Source organism: Mastigoproctus giganteus, chromosome 4 (assembly GCF_048544385.1).
Source record: "Mastigoproctus giganteus isolate SK-2022 chromosome 4, ASM4854438v1, whole genome shotgun sequence".
NCBI classification, from domain to species: Eukaryota; Metazoa; Arthropoda; class Arachnida; order Uropygi; family Thelyphonidae; genus Mastigoproctus; species Mastigoproctus giganteus.
The window spans coordinates 75,373,568-75,397,348 of record NC_143578.1 but is presented as its reverse complement, the minus strand read 5'-3'; the positions used below and the strand labels follow the sequence as shown (position 1 = coordinate 75,397,348).

General features: G+C 34.6%; 1 protein-coding gene across 1 annotated transcript in view; it reads left to right on the top strand.

Moving 5' to 3' along the window:
* LOC150086841 (uncharacterized) overlaps positions 1-22,434 on the top strand; it is a 57,465-nt gene extending 35,031 nt beyond the window's left edge. Inside the window, exons 3-5 of the mRNA XM_090371615.1 lie at positions 2,659-2,798; positions 9,830-9,940; positions 22,355-22,434. Coding sequence (XP_090227741.1) covers positions 2,659-2,798; positions 9,830-9,940; positions 22,355-22,371 — 268 coding nt within the window. The 3' untranslated portion in view covers positions 22,372-22,434. The remainder of the gene's footprint in view (positions 1-2,658; positions 2,799-9,829; positions 9,941-22,354) is intronic.
* The last annotated feature ends 1,347 nt before the right edge of the window (positions 22,435-23,781 follow it).

Sequence of the window (23,781 nt, the reverse complement as noted above, 5' to 3'; positions counted from 1 at the left end):
ATTGTACGTACTGTACTGAAACTCATCATCCACTATTTCCAGGTGGCAACACATTTCCATAAGCCCTATTACTTGTATCCCAGCGTTACCTGTCCTAACCAGCAGTACGAATTCACTGATTTTATTGACGACAGTTCTGACATTACTGTTTAAACAATTAAGACTTAGTTTTCTTGTATAGTTAACTACCTTGACACAACCCTTGAAGTTATTTAAGCTTGCTTCCCTGTCATTGGTTACTCACTCATTTGAAACGTTTCTGCCCTCAGAACATCTTGCTAATATGATCTGTTGTGGTAACAAACAAGAATTCTTGAGGTATGTGCAAGCGTTACTTTGACCAATATTATCAGATAAACACATTTATATTATCATTGTATTACCCCCCAAACTAGCAGTTTCCCTGAACCTTTATGGTATCCTCAATAATTCTGACAAAAACCTTTGCACCACCTTTGTTTAAATATATCCCATCTCTACAAAAAAGATTCCTTCTACCTATGAGCACAGGCCATGCTGATAAAAATTTCACTCGCAGAGTCCTTCAAGTCTTGAGTTAATTCACAAGGCTTGCAGCATATAATCCCTCCTATCGTGCCTGGGCAGAATTGCTGACACATAGACATTCTGACCTAAATCGTGGCATTTCTTCAGCATGGTCCTATATTTGTCTAACAGATTGTCAGATTGTGTGTGCTTAATATCATTAGTGTCCACATGAATAATAATATTTTCTTTAACCCACTTAAAATCTGACAATCTGTTGGTGAAATCATTAATTATGATTTATATGTTCCTGTATATGTTAAGGTCAATTGCAGATATACAAATATACTAAATATTTGTGTGATTTTTCCTTTTCATTAATGATAAAGTTATAACATTAATTCTTATTCCAAAAACCTTTTCTCTGAGAAAAAAAAAAGAAAAAAGCCTCTGGTGTTCCTAATGGTAACATGTATGCATCACATTTTTACACATGAAACAGATGCAAATGTTTAAACATTCGTAGGTAAAGTTTAATAATAAAGGAAACATTTTTAACTTTTGGTTAAATAGCACATTTGATAAAGATAAGATACAAACAGTACATTTCAGAATTAATTAAATAAAAAATGAGTTGGCTTTGCATTAGCAACACCTTGTATAGGAATGGACTAGACTGTGATGCTAGTGAATACTCCAAAGTTTGGAAGGCTGATATAAGATTGTAGTTCACACACATGGTGATCAGTTTTTGAGTATTTGCGATGAAGAATAGGTCAGCGCTAGGATCTTTCTGATTTCGAATATGGAATGATTGTGGGGACAAGACATGCAGGTGCCAGTATCTTGACAACAGCCAACGTGGTTGTTGAGTGCTAACATTTTATAGTGTCACGAGTCTACCATGACTGGCTCAACAGTGGTCAACCAGCCAGCCAAAGCTCATGTGTGGGACAGCCACGAGTGGTAGGAGTCATGTCTCACTTGTAACACAGCAGCGACATAGTACAGCAGCCCAGGTAACCAAATAGTACATGTAGGAATAGCAAGACCAATGTCCACATGGACTGTGCACAGGACAGCTTGTATTGTCAATGGCTGTTGCAGGTACTATGGTCGCTTCGAGACAGGGAACTGCACCTTGCATGGGTATGTCAGTGCCAGCACTGGACCACTGACATGTAGAACTCTGTCATGCTGATGGGCACATCTGCATTTGGAGAAAGCAACATGAGGCTATGGCACCTGGATGCACTGTTGTTCTGTAGACTGGAGGTGGTAGTGTTACGGTTTAGGGATTGTTTCGTGGCATGCCCTAGCTCCTCTGATCGCCATTAATCAACAGCTTGATGGGAACACCTACTCTTTTATTGTCGACAACCAAGTACACCCCTTAATGATGACAGTGTATCCAGACAACTTTGTCTATCAACAAGAAAACATGTCATGCCACAAGGCTTAGCAGGTTGCCAACTGATGCAGGAACATGATAGTGAATTCTCTACCTTCTCATTGCTGCCCAGCTCACCCAATCTCAACCCAGCCAAGCATGTTTGAGACCTACTGGAAAATGACATTCCATGCTATGACCATCCACTTGACAATGTGTGCACTACTGGACACATTGTGCAATGCATGGGTAGCACTACCACAGGACACCCTGCAACACCTTGTGGAGCCCATGCCAAGACACATGGGCTGTATTATAGGCAAATGGTGGCCCCTACCTAATATCCCAAAAGAGGTATTAGGTAGGGGCCACCTGTTGTTAATGCAAGCTAGCTCAGTGTGTATACATAGTAAATTTGCAGTTCTCTCTGAAAAAGTTCATTCACCCAAAAGATTAAAATGATAAGTCTGTTTTTAAAATAGAAAAGAAAACAGTTCAACAGTTCTGATAAATCTAAATGATAAATTCTGATAATCATACAATTGTATATGTCAGACATAGTCCCTTACTGACCGTAGCTTCCTAATAATAGGACTGGATTTTGAATACTAGATTTATGAAGTATTACTCTGTCTTTCCTGTGTATATTCCCTGCCTTAATTTCAGTTATATGTTTGACACAGCCGTTTTATATACTGTATATAATGTGTCATTTATGCATTTCAAATGTATGTTATGACAGACAATTTTTTTATTATTTTTTCCCATCTTTTCTTTTTTAGGTTAGCAACTGTGATAGCAGTATCAGTCACTCTGACATGTGTTATCATCACAGTTACTATCATTATTTGCTGTTTCTGGTCTCGTTGTCCACTTTACACAGCCTGTAGAGTGAGATATACTCATGATGTTGCTACATATGGTAATGTATTAACATTAGACTTATATAACAAATATTTTATAATCTTATTGCTTTCTTAAAAATATTTTGAATTCATTGACATTTATTTTGTAACACATGGATTACACTGTTATCGGCACCTTAAAGCCCAGCCTGTTAAAAAATTTTCCAAAGCATTTTCTAATCATCACACCTTGCAACTCTACTGATTGTCAAGACAGTTGACAAATTTGCTTAAAATATTCTGACAATTATTTTTTTTTATTTAACTTCTATTGATCCATTGATATATTTGATTATTTGGTTAACTTTCTGTAGATGAATATTATCTACACTATAGATATTCATTAATTTTACTTCCATACATTTTGAGGGCTTATAGGTGTGAAAATATAGTATTCTGTTACCTTTAAGTGAATACAGTGCTCCCCGATTATAGCATGCGGACTTAAAGGGACCTGCATTATAACACCAACCACAGTATAAAAGAGATCATGCTGTCGTGCATGGTGTATAATATTTAAAACCAGGTTAGGAGTGAGAGTGCAGGTGCACATGCCCTTTGAGTTGACAGAGGTTCAAGCCCGTGACTACTAAATACAATTAATGTTTGTATTGATAATTTATTGTAAATTCCATTGACCTGGTAGTCATGCCAGAGTATAAATAAGAACATTTTTAGTTTAACTGTTACACCTAGAGTACAGTATTACCAGTAACTGTAGAACATATCACTTGTAATGTCAGAGTGACAGATATAGGTATCCTATATATATGTCTGTATAAGGCATAAATAAATGATAAGGTGAATTAAAGAATAAATGAGCATACAAATACTGGAAATGTTGTGTGCACATATTGTTTGTATATCAAATATGAATAATAAAATACAGAATATTATAGTAATATTGCAAAAGTAATATTATGTAAAATAAACAACAACATTATTTAAAAAAAACTTAATATTTTAAGATTTTTCATACTGAGAAAGGGAGACATTTTGACACCCACTTTATACCTGAATCTGTAGTAAGTGTGATGGCATTATGACCAGGCAGCACTACTGATTACTATATATTCTAGCATGCAAGTTGAGCTTTGAAGCACTACAGAATTGTATAAAATTTTATGGTTGCCTCATGTATAAAATCATAAGTTTGAATTAAAGGCATGGGCATATTGTTAGAAGACATGAAGTATTACTAATATATTTACAATTTATTATATATATATATATTTTTTTTTTACATAAATATACATTGTTGCTCATCTTTTGAAATCCATGAATTTGTTCAACTCCATCAGACAAAAAAAAATTTTGTGAATTTACTTATCAGTAATGCTTCAAATACTTGATTTTCAATCTCTCATAGTAAATGTTTTTCCATATTGGGGAATTGTTTACAGGGAAACCAATTTATAGTACAGTATTAAACAACAATAATGGCTCAGTTACATATCAAAGCCCTTGCCCCATGTACACATATAGCATCAATAACAGTGATGTCAAATTGTTATCTATGCCCATAGGTTTTAGTTTGTGACCTACATAAGGAAGTACTGTATATGCTTACTGCTTTCTTTGAAATTTGCTGTGCAGTAATAAAATTCTGCAATATAACCTTTTAGAAGCATGAGCGGAAATAATTGAATTAAAATGTAGACAGTGTTCATTGGTTCTTAATGCAGATTTTATTGTATTATGCAAGATGTGAAAGATAATTGTAAATAAGTGATTGACATATGGAAAATATATGATTAATGTTAAATTAAATATTAAAATTATTTTTGTATGTAGTTCATCTAATTTATTGAAATTGTATAACTTTTATTATTAACTAATAAGTAAATCACATATTACTTATTAGTTAGAACTCCTACCAGTAGTTCTAATAAAACTGTAGAAGTAACAGATAAACTAATTGCTGCTAATATGCTAGTTAGTTTGTTGTGAGATCTACCTAGTTATGTTTTATAGCCACAATGATTTGATTATTCATTACTGTGGCTCTCCCAATATGGATTATTTGTATGGACAAAAATATTTCTAACCCACTGGATTTAAAAAATAAAGAAGTCTCAGCGAATCAGAGTCTAAGAGTTAACTCTTAGAATTAGCACGACAGGCAAGCCTCTATATTTTATGCTATGTAACTCAATTATGGCACAAATAATGCACAGAAAGTCTATATTCTTGCAGACACAGCAATCATATTAAGGGAAAATCTTGTTTGACCAATCATTGGCTATTATGACATATTAACAAAGGAACTGTATGCAAAAAATAATTGTGTTATTGTATACTTAGATTTCAGAAAAGCTTTAGATACTGTCCCACATGAAAGATTGCTATACAAATTGTGGCATTAGGGACAAATTATTGCTATGGATAAAGGGATGGTTGAATGTCAGAAGGCTATAATAGTTATTAATGGGCACAACCCTTCGTGGACTAATGTTATTCCTTAGGGTTCAGTACTGGGTCATTTGTTATCGGTATTTATGAATGATATCGATGAAAATATATGTCAAGCTTAATGTCAAAGTTTGTAGATGATACAAAGGTGTTGGCAAGGCAGTTAATGACAGAAATCAGGGTATGGTGCATCAAAACCTAGAAAAATTAGCCATATGGGTCAAGAAGTGACAGTTGAGGTTTAACACTGTAAAATGTAAAGTACTGTACATGGGAAAGTAGTAATCCCAGAATAACATACCAATTGGGTGGTATGGTACTGTACTCAAGGTAGTGGAGCTCGAAAAATACCTGGGGGTAATTGTATGGTCAGACATGAAGTTTTTTGAGCAGCATAGATGGACTGCTACGGCAGCTCATGAGGTCCTCCCAATGATATACAGGAATTTTGCCAGCAGGGATAAGAGGTATCGTTCTGTTGTATAAGGCAATGATTAGGCCACATATTGAGTACTGAGTACAGGTTTGGAAGCTTCATTTTAGGAAGGATGTGGATCTGTTGGGAACAGACACAGAGAAGAGCAACAAGAGATACTCTTACCATAAAAGACTTCACTTCCGAAAATTGCAGCATCTGAAAATTTTGAATCCATTTAGAGCAGGGGTGACAAACCTTTATAAATGGCAGACTAAATAAAAATTTGGCCAGCTTGTACCTCTGTGAGGTACATGTTGCCAAATTTTTTTTAGCTTTCCACGGTTTTTAGAATTATTAAAATGGTGTATAATGAAAAAATTGTCATAAACATGTTATTTATTGTAATATTTATTACTAAAATTAATTTTAGTAATAAGAAAAGAGTAATACAAATTCACGATAAAATTAAAAAAATACAATTATAGTAACAAGATACAAATAAGATTCCAGTAACAAAAATTGTAATATTTTATAATATTTAATGAGAGATTTGATACTGTTTATTTTTATCAGTGAATCGATATCTGGATCGATATTTGTGGAAAAATGTGCAGAGTATTTTTTAAATTTACATCAGAAATTCCATTAATTCAAAAATATATATAATAATAAATATTTGAAAACTGTTGCTCGCTGGATTATGCACATTTACGGGCCATAGTTGGCCTGCATGCCGGAGGTTGCCCACCCCTGATTTAGAGCCTAATTATTAAAATAGGTCCAAAACATTGATGAAAAGAAGAAGCATGGAGGAAGTTCACATCAAATATCACTTAAAGAAAACTGTGCCCTGGTTGCATCCAAAATTATCTTAGATTAGGAGAACCAGTGGAAAGTACACAAAGAAACAAGAAAACATGGAGATTGCAAAAATGGCTGGATTGGATAATGTTGAGGGGGCTAATATGGTCGAAATATTCAAATCACGTGGTGAAGACTTAACTCAGTGGTTTCAACCTTTTTAAATAACGGCACCCCTACTTAGTTTTCTGCCTGTTAGATCCGTGTGTGTGTGTGTGTGTGTGTGTGTGTGTGTGTGTGTGTGTGTGTGTGTGTGTGAGAGAGAGATAGTTATTACAATAATATAATTATAAAAATTACATTTCATAATACAAATTATATGTATACAGTATATAATAATTTTATTCTTTATATAGAGGTACTAAGTAAACATCAATTATAGATCACCACAAAATTAAAAAGATACTGTACACCTTTTTATAATGAAATAAACATATAAATTTAAAAAAATAATAAGTTTAGTAACTTAAACCCAAATTACATGGCACCCCTGGAATGTTGTTGCGGCACTCCGGTTGAAAACCACTGACTTAACTACTAAAGATCTTGAGTTTGAAAATTGAAGAATGTTATTGTAGAAATGCTAATGCTGCTCCCAAAAGTTAATAACAACCAAGAACATGTCAAGCATTTACTTATTTAGAAGCTGCAATGGCTATCTTTGCCAAGAAAAATGAAGAACAGGCCAAGGAACAACACAGTTAACAGAGGAACAACACAGTTAAAAAAAGAGCATATGAATGTTATCAGCTATTATACAAACTGAACAGTATATGTAGATGTCAGTAGACTTGCATTTTAAATGCTTTAGCCACTTGCATCTGCAACAGAAGAATCTTTTGTAATCCACTAAGATTTAAAAAAAAAAAAAAAAAAAGTTTATTCTACAATTTTCACTTCTGTGGTTATAGACCTAATAGGGATGGTGGTTCCCCATTAAATAAATAAACAACGTAATGAAGTTTTCACCTTCTCTTATTACTGCATTGTTATGTAGCTAGGCTGTTGTCATTGCATCATTTATACAAAATAGGTAAGTCTACTTTCCCTATTTTTCTATATTTATTTATGTTTATTTAAAATTTACTTTTTTTTCCCCTCCAAGAAGTGCCGTTCACTTAATGATATTTTGCCTAATGACTTGTTTTGAGGGATATAATTCTTATTGAAACAGTTTGAAAATTGTACACATTTTTGTGTTCAATTTGTGTAGGGAAAATGCAGCCCAATACACACGACTTTTGTTAGATGTTTAAAAGGAATTTTTTCTTCCACATCCCACTCAGTTGGTCAATAAATGTTTTCTAGTTACAGCCACAATTTGCTAATTGCCTGAAAAAGATGAATAAGGGGAATCCACTAGCCTAAATCTCAGGTCACTGTCATGACAGTGTCTTAGTTTTAAATAAAGAATGGATTACTTTAGTGGAGATGCTGTTTTATTAAAATTATATTGGCAGTTTGGGTTAACTTGGATAGTGTGCCATATGAGCACTAGCCCTGTCAGTCTTGTGCTCATATTTGGTTAATGGAAAGTCGGTCTCTGTCACTGGAGGGACCATAGTGTCCCTGAGACAAATTAAACGTACAACTGTACAATTTGCAAATTATTTCAATGGAGACATTAAATATAAACCTTCAACTGTTATTGACTCTTTGAATTATTAATTTTAGGTTAGATTTGCTTCAGTCAGAAATTTGTGCCAGCAAAACAGTGCTTTATTGGGTTTTCACTCCACTGAGTATTTAAATAAATAAATCAGTGATTTTAGTTTTGGTTTGCTTAAGTCAGAATTTCAACCCTGCAAAGCAATGTTTTAGCTAGTTTTCATGCCATGAGTATTAAATAAATAGGATTCACCCTTTTTTAGGCATGTTTGCATATATATTTTATATATATACATCAGATATGCACCTCTTTTCCTCACTATGGTTGTCCCTCTGTCCACCTCAAGTAACAACTCTATTCCCAGTGGGTGAATGTTCATGAAATTTTATGTTTGGTCCTTTTAAAAATATTTGTTTAGCCATTTCAAATTTCATTAAATTTGAACAAATATAAATACAAATATAATACAAATCTGGAAATTATTATTTCTTTATTCCATACAATTTTATTTAAAAAAGAAAATCATAGTTTAAATGTAGCTTTAATGCAGTATCGTTAGCTTTAGACAGTCCATGCATGTTTTGCACGTATTGTTATGTAAGATCATGAACATGGTTTTGCTTGTGGAGAGATATACATAGAGAGAGAAAATAAAAAAGTATGTGGGATGAGAGTAATAAATATTATACAGTTATAATTAAACTGAACTGCTAAGTTTAGAAAACATAAAACTATATAGTTTTATTAAGTGTTATATAAAGTTATAACGATCTTATAAGATTAGTTATAACCTTATCTCTAATTGATAAGGAAATGACTATTACTTTTCATATCTGTTAATCACAGAAAAATAAAATTCAATTAATTTAAAAGAAAAAATTGAATATACCTGAAATGTACCATACTGCAAACAATAACTAACATGTTTTTTTAGATGGTATTTATGTTAAAATGATATTAGCCATTTAGAATGGTATTACTTCTAATGTGTGCATTAGCCCAAGCCTGAAGGCAGAAAGTCTGTTTCCTGACACTGAGGGTATGTAAGTATCCATAGACAAAATTGAATGCTGAAACAATAATTTCCAGGAAAAAAAATCCTCCCCCACCTATTTTCTTTGAAACCATGACCGAAAGAGAATGTATAAATGAAAAAAAATCACTTTCAAATGGATTGTAGCTTTTCATAATAACATAATTTTCCAGTTGTAATGGAAAATTATTATTATAAAAAGTCATTACAACATTATAAAAAATGGGCATTAATTATTATTATTAATTTGGAATAAATATTCCAGCAGAATGATTGGTCTGTATAAAATACTAATTCAGGTTTCTAAAAGTTGGCAGTATGCATTGAGACACTACCTCACCTTTGTCAGTGTGGTTTTTCAATACTTCTGAGAAGGTAGTTTGTATTGAACCATTTCAATTTTCAGATTCAGGTAGTTGACATCAGCATATTGGCTTCATATTAATATGCTTAAAGTTTATGAAACATCCCAGTACTTTGACATACTTCTTTATATAAAATAATATTTTATACCTGCAGTAAACAAACAAGAGGTGGCTCAAAAAAAAAAAAAAAAACTTCTTTTTCATCGTTAATTTTGATTTCTCATGTTAGACTGTTGCATGAAAAGGCTTATGTTTATCATGGTTCAAAAAGAAGTGCTCTCCAAACAAAGTTTATCAAGAACTGTAAAGTTCCACAATATTTCAATATTTTAATAAAAATTATCTTCCAGTAGGAAAAGAAGATGAAGATTTTGGAATGAAAACACTACCTAAAGAATCATCAAAAAATGGACAAAAGCTTAATTCTGCAGCTCATTGCAATGGAGTCCCACCTGTATGTGGTAAGTGAAATTCAAGCATTATTTCATGAGCTTCCTCATTTTTTGTTTCTTTTTGCAGCTCTATCATCATCATTACTTTATAGACATAAGTTTTCCTATTTTGAGCAGGCTTCAAAGCATTCACTGACTTACTGAGTTGCAAACTCAGTAAGTCAGTCAAACCCAACCAAACTTTATTGCCTGATGATATTTTATATCTGGATTCCCTTTCATTTTCATAAGTCTCCATGCTTGGTTTCCTGACTCACTGTAACCAGCTACACCAGTGTGAAATGTAAAATTACATTGTTGTGCTGCTTGCAGCTTATTAGTTCATTGTACTTGTCAGAAGTAAATACTAATTCTTTATAGCAGCTTATAGTCACTGAGTAATTAACATAATTATTATTAGTAGTAATAATGGCAAATGACACAAGAAAGCAAACTTATACAGCATCAGCCTACACAGTTTTTACCCATCCGTACCCTCCAAGAATTTATCTAGTTCTCCCTTCAATTTATTCAGCCTACCCACTTCCAAAACAAAAAATGAAAGCCTGTTCCAACAATCAACCACCTGCTGGCTGAAAGCAAATTTCCACACATCTGTCCTGCAAAAATCCTTTCCCAACTTGAATTTATGTCCCCTCATGTGCGTAGTTTCAGCAAGTGGAAGAATGCCATTAACATTCAGCTTACTCAATCCATTCAAAGCTTTAAACACTTCAATCAGGTCTCCCCACAGGCTTGGTCTCCCAGAAGCTGAAATTTGCAGAATTGAAGTCTTTCTAGGTAAGAGCACCCTTTCGTTCCCTTCACCAGTCTAGTTTTCCTTCTCTGCACCTGTTTGAGCAGATCTGCATCCTTCCTAAAGTGAGACCTCCAGACCTGTATACAGTACTCAAGATTTGGCCTAACCAACAGGGATAATCACTCCCTTCTCTAGATATTATACAATGGGATAATCATCTCCGCCCTGCTAACAAAGTTTCTGTATTGTCATTTAGAAAAACCCCATGAGCTGTCCTGGCAGCATGTCTGCACTGCTCAGAGAACATATCTGACTGCACAATTAATCCTGGGTCTTTTTCATTCTCCAACTACCCTGAGTGTAGTACCACACATTTGATAAGTTACTCTGTGGTTACTACTATTGATATGCAGTACCTTGCATTTGTCAATGTTAAACTTCACCTGCCATTTTCTCAGCCCATCGACCAATTTTCCTAGATCTTGTTGCAGTAGCTCACCAGGCGCCTCTGTAGCCAGGTTGGCAGGAGCAGCAGTGCATAGCACACGCTTCTTGATTAGACTGGGGTTCGAGCCTGTGACCACCAAATACGGAGGATGCGGAAAGGTCAGGGAATGACCACCGCATATCCCCGGAGCAATATGGCCTTATTGCTAATGCTCCTAAAAACCAAATAACAACAACAGTAGCTCACCCTGATGACTGTTGTTAGCCACCCTGCCAACCTTTGTATCATCTGCAAACTTTGACATTAAGCCTGATATACCGTCATCAATATCATTGATAAATATTGAAAAAAGCAATGAGCCCAACACTGAACCTTGAAGGAACTCCATTAATAACATTAGTTTACAAAGAGCAGTGCCCATTGATAACCACTCTTTGTCTGCTTCCACTTAATCATCCCTTTATCCATAGCAGTAACTTTCCCTTAATGCCACATTGCAACAGTATGAAAAGCCTTCCTGAAATCTAAGTATATGATGTCAAAAATATTTTTTGCATTCAAGTTTCTTGGTTAGTGTATCATAGTAACTTATTAGATTGGTAGACAAGACCGCCCCTTAACAAATCCATCCTGTGATTACAGTATAATTGCATTCCTGTCCAGATGGTCCTGCATTACTTCTTTAACCAGTGACTCCATTATTTTCCCTGGAATAAACGTTAAGCTAACAGGTCTGTAATTACTCGTGTCTCCTTTTGAACTCCTTTATGAATTTGGGATACATTCACATATCTTCAGTCCATAGGGACCTCTCCTTAATCCAAGGATGCTCTCATAATTATGGCTAAGGGTTTGATTATCTCCTTTGCTGCCTCACTTAAATTGGATAGATTCCATCCACCCCAAGGGCTTTTTTTATGTCCATTTTCAAAAATTTCTCTTCCACCTTCCTTTCAGTTATCACAAAGTCACTTAGCTATTCGTTGGAGTTTGATGAGCGTCTTGCACCCCCTAAAGAATTCCTTATGTGTGAACATAGATGAAAAATACCTATTCAGTTTGTCTGAAACCTGAGTAGGGTCATCAACAGTTAACCCATAGACATCAAGTGGCCCAATGTGATTCAACTCCTTCCTTCTAATGTTAGTGTAAGCATGGAAATCTTTGCTGTTTTTCTCTGCATTCTTTCCAGACTTCTCATAATCTGCCTTAGCTTGTCTAACCTGATTTTTGTGACTTGATTATAGACTAATTTATATCTACAATAGGCTTCTGTATCAGCTGATAATTTATATGCATTCCATGCACTTTTCTTCTCTGCCACATGTCTCAATAGTTCATCTGACATCCATTTAAGTCTAAGCTTTGAATAGTATTTCTTTGTTGGTATGAAAAGCCTAGCAGCTTTTTTTGACTCCCTGAATACTTCTCATTTAGAATTTGCTGTTGGTAACATCGTCAGTTGGTCCTACTGCACACAATTTAAAAACTGAGACCTCTGAAGTCACCCTTACGAAAGCAAAAACCTTTCCCTTTACAGTAGATCATAGTGCACTAATGTGGAATTAAATTCCACATTAGTGCACTATGATGGAATTAAATTCCACATTAGTGTACAATGATTGCTGTCACCCAGTGGGTCTTACTTGCAGATTCTTAATGCATGACGAATTGCTGCTGATGACCAGATCAAGAGTATTGCTTCCTCTCTAACATGCTGCTGTATAAAACAGTCATCCAAGAAATCCACAAAAGTTTGCTAGTGTGGATTTCTTAGTTAAAATCCCCCATTATAAGACATTCTAATTTTGTTGGCCCACTATTTCTCTGTATAGCTGTTTGATATACTCATCACAGTCATTCCCTACTCTCATTTTTGATGTTTTATGGTTTTATGAAAATATGCTAATTTACAATTACCATATTTTTTGGACCATAAGCTATTTCTTGGAAAACTTTACCTAAAATTCCCCTGCATCTTATAATCTGAAAGTATATACTAGCTTCACACAGTGATGTTTATATCTTTAGCCATGACTAGATGGTATGGTTAAAATGTTCAGTTGGCAGTCTAATTTAATTGGATTTTTTAAATTAGCTCATATTGTGCAACCATTTCAGATCACATGCAACAGAAACAAGAAAAGTATGGTTGCTGAATTAAAGGCATAGCTGCAATTCCAGGAGTTCTTAGCCAACTGCAGCCATTGGACATTAGCATAAGTATTAGCATTAGTAGAGGCATATGATGCAAGAAAGCAAGCTTATGCAGCATCAGCCAAAAAAAACCAAAAAAAAAACCCTTCCACTTCACCCCTCCGTTCGTTCGAAATACCTGTCCAGCTGAGCCTTAAATTTATTTAAGCTATCAACTTCCACAACAAGGGATGGAAGTCTGTTCCAGCAACCAACTATCCGCTGGCTAAAAGCAAATTTCCGCACATCTATCCTACATCTGTCTTTCCTCAGTTTGAATTTATGCCCTCTCAGGTGATTATTCTGAGCAAGAGGCAGTATCCCATCAGCATTGAGCATGCTCAAACCATTCAAGGCTTTGACCACCTCTATCAGATCACCTTGCCGGTGCCTAGTCTCCAGACACTGTAATTTGCAAAACTTAAGCCTTTCTTCGTAAGAGCAACCCTTCATTCCGTTCACTAACCTTGTTTTCCTTCTCTGTACTCATTCCAGCAGCTCTACATCCTTCTTGAAATGAGACCTCCAGACCTGTATACAGTACTCAAAGTGCGGCCTTATACAAGGGAATAATCACCTTCTTACGCCTGCTAGAAAAATTCCTGTATATCATTGATAAGACACCATGAGCTACTCTTGCAGCCCATCTGCACTGCTCAGAGAACTTCATATCTGCCTGCACAATTACCCCCAGATACTTTTCATTCTCTACCACTGTCAGTGTAATACCACAGAGTTGATACGTTGCTCTGAGGTTGCTGTTTCCCATATGTAGTACTTTACATTTGTCAATGTTAAACTTCATTTGCCACCTCTCAACCCATCTGCTCAACCTTTCCAGATCCTGTTGCAGCAGCATAGCGTCAGTAGTGTCCTTAACAACCCTGCCAACCTTTGTATTGTCTGCAAACTTGGACATTAAGCTTGATATACCATCATCAATATTATTTATAAATACAGAAAACAACAATGGACTGAACCCTGAGGGACTCCACTAATAACATTAGTCCACGATGAGCAGTGTCCATTAATTACCACTCTGTCTTCTGCCACTCAACCATCCCTTTATCCATAGCAACAATTTGCCACCAATGCCACACTGCTCCAATTTGTGCAGCAGTCTTCCATGTGCAACAGTATCAAAAGCCTTTCTAAGATCCAAATATATAATATCAAAGTTATTCCCTGCATCCAGTTCTTTTGTGACTACATCATAGTATCCAATCAAATTGGTCAGGCAAGACCTTCCCTTAACAAAACCATGCTGTGTCTGAGCTATAACTGAATTCTTGTCAAGATGATCCTGCAGTGCTTCTTTAACCAGTGCCTCCATTAATTTTCCTGGAACAGAAGTTAAACTCACCGGTCTATAATTACTTATGTCAGCCTTTGATCCTCCTTTGCGAATTGGGGTTACATTTGCGCATCTCCAGTCTGTGGATACCTCCCCTGAGTCCAAGGAAGCTTTCATAATTATGGCTAATGGATTGCTTACTTCCTTTGCCGCCTCCTTTAATATAACTGGATAGATCCCATCCACCCCAGGTGCCTTTCTTGTATTTATCTTCAACAATTTCTCCTCCACTTTACTCTCAATTATTACAAGATCATCTAGTTCACTGCCAGTGTTTACTTCATCTATGGCATTCCCCTTCCTGAATAACTCCTCATGTGTGAATGTAGATGCAGAATATTGATTTAGTTTGTTAGCTACCTGAGCAGGATCATGAAAAGTTGAACCATCAATATCAAGTGGACCAATCTGATTCATCCCCTTACTTCTAGAGTTTAGATAAGTAAAGAACTCCTTGCTGTTTTTCTTTGCATCTCTTGCCAAAGATTTCTCGTAATCTGCCTTTGCCTGCCTAACCTCCTTTGTAACTTGGTTACAGATCAACTGATATCTATCATAGGCTTCTGTGTCACGTGTTAATTTATATGTATCTGATGTCAGATGAATACATTTATATGTATTCATCTGACATCTATTTAGTCCTGAACCTTGAACAATATTTCTTAGTTGGTATGTAAAGACTAGTAGCTTCCAAGATAAGTTCTTTGAATGCTTCCCATTTTGAGTTTGCTGTTGGTAACATCATCAGTTGGTCCCACTGTATAGAATTTAAATACTGTCTCAGACCATCGTAGTCGCCTTTATGAAAGCAATAACCCTTCCCTTTACCCCTGATGGTAGTTACCTCCTCGAGTAAATCCCACTTCAGCACACTGTGATCATTGCCATCTAGTGGTTCCTGTATCTGCAGATTCTTAATGCATGAAGAATCACTACTGATAATCAAATCAAGAGTATTGCTCCCTCTAGTTGCCTCCCGAACATGCTGATTTAGAAACCAATCATCCAATAAATCCACAAAAGCCTTGCTGGTGTGTGAGTGACCAACCCACAATCTTACTTATCAAATCATTTTAAAGCAGTGCTTCTCAACTATCTGTGGTGAAGGACCAGTTTCTTTTATTTCCAATCCGTCGCAGACTGGTAGAGGACAAATCATTGGGTTAAACATCCACAACCAATTTCCAATTCGTTGCAGACTGGTGCTGGTCTGTGGACCACACTTTGAGTAGCACTGATTTAAAGCATTCATGTGTGAGGAGTAGATCATATGGACAAAGGTACAAAATCGCAAAATCACAATTTGATACCAACAAGACAAATGGAAGTGACTAACCATTTGCCATTTGTGCTATGTTTTTTATGAAATGTGGAACCAGTAATGTATTTGATGACCCGTAGATGATTCCTTCTTTGAGGAAAGTGAAAGTTAACACCCATAACATATCATTAGTGGGGAAACCTGGTTATACAAACCTGCAACCCGATTGTGTGCTTCCATTGCTATGCAATTACCATGGAAGAGAGATTAGAAGTAGTCTTGGATGCAACTTTGGGGAGAGCATTCAGGTTTTAGGCTAAACGGGATACCAGAATCAGATATTTGCACTAAGAATTTATAGAAGTCACAAGAAAATAACAAGAACCTGCATTTAGGATTCTGATCTTGAAAAAGCAGATAATTAAGTACATAGAAATTTGCTCTCTTGAATGTTAGAACTTGAATGTGACTAAGAGGTATAGACATTCCTGGATGTGTGTAGACCTGCAAGTCTGGTATCTGTATAAACCTGTGAAGTGTTCCTTCTGCATCCAGTTGGTTTCTAATGCAGTCATGCTAATTAGTAGCTGCTTCTAATGTGATTTTCATATTTTGTTACATTAGTTCATTACATGTGCCTCATATTTTGGAATTAAATTAGGTGACCAAGATAAAAATTTGGTCTCATAATGTGTGCCATACATATGTGGAGAGCTTGCAATTGTGGAGTGTAAGAAGAAAGCCACGTTTTTCAATCCTATGGCATGGAGGGGAAGCTTAGGATCTTATTAATGACTGCCACTCTTGCTCCATAGATGTAGGAGGTTATAATGCAAATAACAAGCAGGGCATTATTCTTTACATCAACAACATTACTTCATTTATAAGGCCAGTACCCTATGAGCCTGAACTACCAGTAGCACCTCTGCTAGTTCTTGAAAATATGCCATCACATCCCAAATCTGACATTTCTAACCTAGAGGATGATATAAACTATTTTGATGAAGAACTTCACAACTCTGGGCCACAGCTATTTACACACATTGAATGCTACGATCCCACAAGGGATTTAAATATATGTAAAAGATCTGCAGTGCTTTTAAGATCAAGACTGCAACCTTTTCATGGTATAAACATCATAAAAAATAATTGGTTCCCCATTTTTTTCAGTGAAAGCTCAATGTTATATTGCAATATCATTCCTGCAGTTATGAACTCTTTTGGAATTTTCTACCAAGCAATGGAATTGAGGCTATGTATTGACTTATCGAAGCAAAGCCTCAAAGGAGTTCTTCATAATGGAAATAAGGGCGAAGGTAAAGAAAGCCCACACAAGAAGCACGCAAAAGTTCGATGAAATTTACCAGTAAAAGTACTTTGCCGTAACTGCATTTGTATTGTTGCTTGCTCAATAAACATACAATGGGTGTTATTGGTCAGGAGTAGAAGTTGAATCCCATGGAAGCTTGAAACCCTCCCGAAGTGGAGGGGGTAACCTGACCTTTTTTCTTTAGAATCATTGGTGGACTAGTGGATAAATTGTTTATTAAGAAAAAAAAAGGCAAAGGTAAAGGAAGCCCACGCGAGAAGTATGGCAAACTTTGAAAAAGTTTACTTGTGAAACTACATTACGAACATTATTTAGGACGCCAGAACTTCCAATATGATTCATGATTCTAAAGAAAAAAAGGTCAGGTTATTACCCCCTCCATTTTGGGAGGGTTTCAAGCTCCTGTGGGATTCAACTTCTACTCCAGACTGATAACACCCACCATCTGTTTACCGAGCGAGCTACGATACAAATGCCGTTACAACAAAGTACTTTTATCGGTAAATTTCATCAAACTTTTCCATGCTTCTCATGTGGGCTTTCTCTACCTTAGCCGAAATAAGTATGCATCCATTCTATCCCATTCAGCAAACTTAAAAGAAAACTATGAAAATGTTAAGCTTCTTTTGGAATAAATTCATTACATGGATTGTGGTTGGTTAGCGTGTGTGGTGATTTTAAAGTTATTGGTCTGCTACTCAGCGAACAACTTGACTATTCTTGCTTGTACAGAATGCAAAACAAAAATGCTTTGCTTTCTGTACAAGTGGGGTAGTCAAGCAAGAAGCGTCCATCGGAAAGGAAACCGTAACTACCAAGATGCAAATAACATTAAAGATGAACTAGTAGATTGTAACAAAGTACTGTTACTTCCTCTGCATATAATGCTAGGGTTAATGAAAGGGTTCATCCAAGCCCTGAATAAAGATGGAAATTGTTTCAAGTATGTTGCACTAAATTCCTATTGCTTACAAAATCAAAGCAGGAATTTTTGTTGGCCCTCAAATCCGCAACTGCTGCTGAACTCTATATTTCAAGAATTCATTAAAGAGATGTGCTTGGACTGGCTTTAAAAATGTAGTGCGCAATTTTTTTTGACTGAAGGTTGACTGAAGGACACAAGCAGAGGGTTGTTATAAATATGGTCTTCAGACAATTGTGACTGACATGCTGTAGAAGTTCAGAAAACTAGGCTGCAGTATGAGTGTTAAGGTACAAAGGTACAATTATTTTCTAATATGTATGAATCGTTCAGGCATTTTATTTTTCAAACATTTTTTTTTTTTTGTTTTTTTTACTGCCTTTCACTGTAATGAAATTTTATTATGACAAATATTTTGTTTGCCTGCACGAATTTGTTATACTAACATTTCACTGTATGATGTGGTTACACAGAAGTTGAATGCAAGAAACAGTTTTGACATCATGTACTTGAATTTTGTTAAAGAATTTGACATAGTTCCAAATGGGAGCTTGCTGTACAAGCTAGCATCTATTGTGGTTACAGGCAGGATCCTGAGGCAGATCAGATTGAAGGGTTGACTGAAGGACACAAAGCAGAGGGTTGTTATAAATATAGTCTTCAGTGAACTAGGGTTATGAGTTGGATCCATAAAGGTTTGATGCTAAGGCCACTCTTGTTTCAGATCTTACTGAATGATATAGATGAGGTAATAAAGAGTATTGTAAACTCTACTGACTTGGTTGTTGTGCCAGAGTATAAACAGAAAATTTATTTATTTATTTATTATTTATTTTTTTTATGTTGTTGAAATTTACCGATATGATCAGAGGGTAGTTATGAATGGCAAGTCAGGCTGGTACTTTTTCAGAATGATGTGAACAGGCATTTTTGATGGTCAGAGAAGTGGTAATTACATTTTAATGCTGTCAAATGTAAGTTTTTACATTTGGGAAATAAAAGCATGAAGGTTAGCCAGCAGCCAGGAAGGCAAACAGGGTCTTATCAGTGAATTACCATACCTTTATATCTAAGGAGAAAGAAGTTATTGTTTCATTATACAAAACAGTGGCAGGGTTGCATTTGTAACAGTGTCCAGATTTGGGGGTCACATTTAAGGAAAGACATTGAGCTTCTTTGAAAAGGTCTAAAGATGGGTGACTCATTTGGTTAGAATAGCCAAGGTAAAAATATGAATAAATGCACTGAAAATTACAAAGAAGAGCAAGGACATAGCTAAGTATTAAGGTGAGAGAGTGCAGTAAATACAGTTATTGACTGTATCATTGTCAAAAAATAATTAATTGTAAATTTATAATTCTGTCTATACTTAGCAACATGGTTTCAGTGTGCAAAGTTGTATGTGTTAGTATACAGCACATACAATAGCATGTTATTGCCCATTTATGCTAAATATATCTACCTTCAGAAGTTGTCACACAGGCAGTTCAAGAAATCATTACCCTGCATATTCACAGATTATCATTGTGAGTACCCAATCAACAATAATACATGGAATTTTTGAGAAATTGCAGTATGCACTGAATAGTATAATGCATTGAGCACTCATGATTTCTTATGCTTTTGCTCCATCATATGTTAATAGTCAAATTATAATCAAATATATACTGTATTAAACTTTTCTTCCTCCATGAAACTGTTTCATTCCCACAAGGTAGTACCCTAATAATACTGAATTGTTCAGTTTTTAATACAGATTTCAGTAACTACTATGACTAAAAACTTTCTATGGTGGGCGTAAGGGTGCATCTCCTTGGGCAAGGACCCTTGAGTTTGCACTGCTGGAAGTGTGTTATTTTAATTTGTTTGTTAGAATATCATGATACCTTTCCAAATATAACCCTAATTGTATTAATGTGCTGCATTAGTTTTGTGCAGTGTTCTTTTTTTACAATATACCCACACGTCTTTGTAATAAAGTTACTTTTAATGTGGGGTGTAAAACTAATGCAGTCCACTTCATTTTCTTTTATCCCATCTCTTGATTGGTGTGTTTTTTCTATCCCTCCCTCCCTCCCTCTGTCGCCTTCCTTTTTAGTTTGACTGCTTACGATCATTTCTCTTTATTATGTTTTAATTTAACTATACATGTGATTTAACTTAATGAATTTTATTATAATTGAATAATTTATTTATGTTAATTCTGTTTATTATGATTTGGTTTTCTTGGATAATTTTCATTTGGTTTATACCTGTTGATTGACAGAGTTAATATATAAATTTGCTTTTCATTTGTCATGTTTGTTTGACCTGGACAAGGCAGTGGCCATGCCATGTGTTATGTTTATATTTTTGAGTTCAGTATATTCATTACTTTTTAATTCTGCATCTGGATCATATAGGGACAGTCAACAACTGAAATATGAATATTTTGAATTTCATAAGGGCTGATGTTCCCTTAAGGAGCAGTTCTTGTAGGTTGTCTGTCTTTATATTATTCCATTAATTGGAGATGTGGCACTTCACCTTGGTAGGTGTGAGTGTGCAGCTCCCTGGGTGGGGAGTTGTGCACAGCTAGTGGTGAGTCTCACTATAACTTTTTTTTTTTTTTTTTTTTATCTTTATAATTTTATTTTAATTTTTTTTGCTAGGGTATTTTGATACTTTGGTAGCAGAACTACACTTTTCCAACCATAATCCTAATTGTTGCATTAGTTTCATAGTATAAGTGGTGTTCTTTTTTCTACAATAGTCCTCATAGTGTTTGGCATTTCCATTTATGGTTAATGTTTACAGATCTTAGTTTATTCATTTAATGTAATTAGATATATTTTTTTTTTTATTTATCTTAATTTATCATGTCAATGTTATCATATCAATATTTATCTTAATTTTATGCTTTAATGTTTAAAGTTTAAAAATATACAACTATTCATTACATCTTATACATGTTAAGGGTTAAAGTACAGTCAAATTTTATGGCTAAATACATATTTAAAATTAGAACCAGCCAGTTCAAAGTAGCCCATCATTTCATTGTGTATTCCAATTTGTGATTTAACATGTGTTGCATGTTTCCAAAATACTTCTTTGAAAGATACAGCTCATAATTTAACCATGAGATATCAGCTGAATGCATTAGGAATTTTTTAATTCCTGAACACTATCTGAAAGCAAAGGCAGATTTACCATGAAGCTTAAGCTTCAGGATCCCTCCCAGGCTTGGGAAGGGGCCCCTAGCAAAATGTTCACACAGTAATATGTTTTTATAAAATTTGCAAAAATAAGATATTTTAACCACAATCTTTTTCCACTCTGGTTTGATACGAAATACTGGCATCGACAAAGATAACAAACTCAAAATACGCTGCTACAACAAGGAATTTGGCAACAAACTGGTTAATGAGTGTCGTCAATTCAAAGACTAATTAAAATTAGTCACTGCACAAAAATACTTGAAATCCCAAATTTTACAACAATTCTAGAAATTTATATGAAATTGCCAATAACGAGTTGTGAAGCTGAAAGAAACTATTCTAAACTATCAATAATAATAAAAAATTTCGATCAACCATGCTAGAGGAAATACTGAATTATCTTTCTATTCTCTCTACAGAAAATATTACAAAATCACCATATGAAGAGACAATCAAAGAGTATGCAGCCAAAAAATGTAGGGGAAAAAAGTATTAGAGGTGTGTCAGGCAGTCAATAAAAATATTATTTTTCTGGATTTTGTGATGTTTGTGATATTTGTCAGGTTTTTTAATTTTTAATTTGTTGTGATTTCTTTTCTCATTCTAAATAAATATTCACTTTTGTACATAATTTTTGTATTCATAATTTTGTATTCTTTTTCTTAAAGAGAGCCCAAAAATTGTATAGGCTTCAGACCCACAAAACCTGGATAATATTTTTGCCTTTCCAAACACTTCGACTTCAGGGCCTAAGTTAATGACAACAGATATTAAAAATATGCATAAAAATTTGCTTATCTCATCACACATGTAAATTGTGTGATGAGGAAGGTAAATAGTGATATGTAGCTCTTGTTGTATGATCTATTCTTGCTGTATGATCTATTCCTTTAAAGTGTAATTGTAATTTGTTTAAACAGTATCTCATTTTTTTAATAGATATCTCAAACTGATATGCATGATCTTTTCTTTACAGATAGTGAAGCAGTATAATATTTGCAGCTGTTCTGTAGAGTAAGAATCAGGTTGCTGCATTGACAGATATAGTGCGTACAGCTTCAATGAAACATTTCTGCATTTAAAGTTTTTTTTGTTGCTCTGTGATATTTATTCATTAATCTAGTCACTGTACTTAAAATCATATTGTATATTATTTTATATCTCATATTTCTAATCCTATATGCCTTTTATGTGTATAATTATACATTTTTGTGTATATATGAATTATATATATTTCTGCATTTTTCCTTGCATATTCTTATAAGTGTGTGTATATTGTATATGTGCGAGTATGTGTATATGTATGTATGCAGTTCACATGTAACTATTTAACTAAATCTGAAGGAAGGGCACATATGTGTAATTTTATATTTCAACTTAGCATTTAGCACTTATTTGAGTGTGCTACACCCTAATCAAAATGTTTTGTTCTTACCAGCTATTTTGCAGTATGACTGGTTTATCTTATATATATAGATTTGCCTTTAACTTTTTTGAAGATATTTACTATGCATTGCTAATCACATCTGATTTAGTCCTGTGCCTTTTATTGTCCGTGTTGACTTCTGCACAGTTGAGAACTTTGTATAGAAAAGATATATCATCACACATCATGCGCAGCTTGAATGCAAATTTATTTGGTATATAATAAGATATTTATGGATTCACTGTAGGATGTATATATAGATATATTTAGATGTGCTTTCACTCATGTACATGTATGCATGCTTGTATATATGTATGCTGCCATCTCATTGTATCCACTTCAAGAAATGTGCAGAACACTTTTTTGGTGCTTGTTCTTAGTTATATTGAAAGTAATATAAAATGAAAATTTTAGTGCTGTAGCTTGTTTTGCACCTCATGTTAAAAAACATTTATTTTTATAAGCACATTTTATTTTGTCTGTTATAACTAGGGAATGACAATTGTGATATAATTTTACACTGTTTATATTTTTTCACTTTTGTACAGTAATGGGCATTGTAATATTTGGAAACCAAAATAGGTAACTTTGTCTCTTTATACACGTTGGTTATGGTCCCACATCATTTATTTATTTATTACTCACATTAGGAAGGCCACATAAGTATTTCATGTGTGAAATTTTTGCTTCAGTTATAGAATTAAGTATTTGTTGCTGTAATTAAGTATTATTTCTCTTGTTTGTAATTTATGATCTTTTACTTCATAAGGGACCTTATTTTTTATCAATTGTTTTACATTTTACAGTTGATTAATTGCCACATACAATTGTAGAAAAACTTGGAGGAGGATTAACTCTTTAAGTGAGCATGCAAGGATGTTTTGTGGCCCATATATGTTCACAGCAATTTTTCGCATTAAAATCATGGCCTTACCACTGAAGACCCTCAGTTCCCTCAAGTATAATCTAGTACCCTT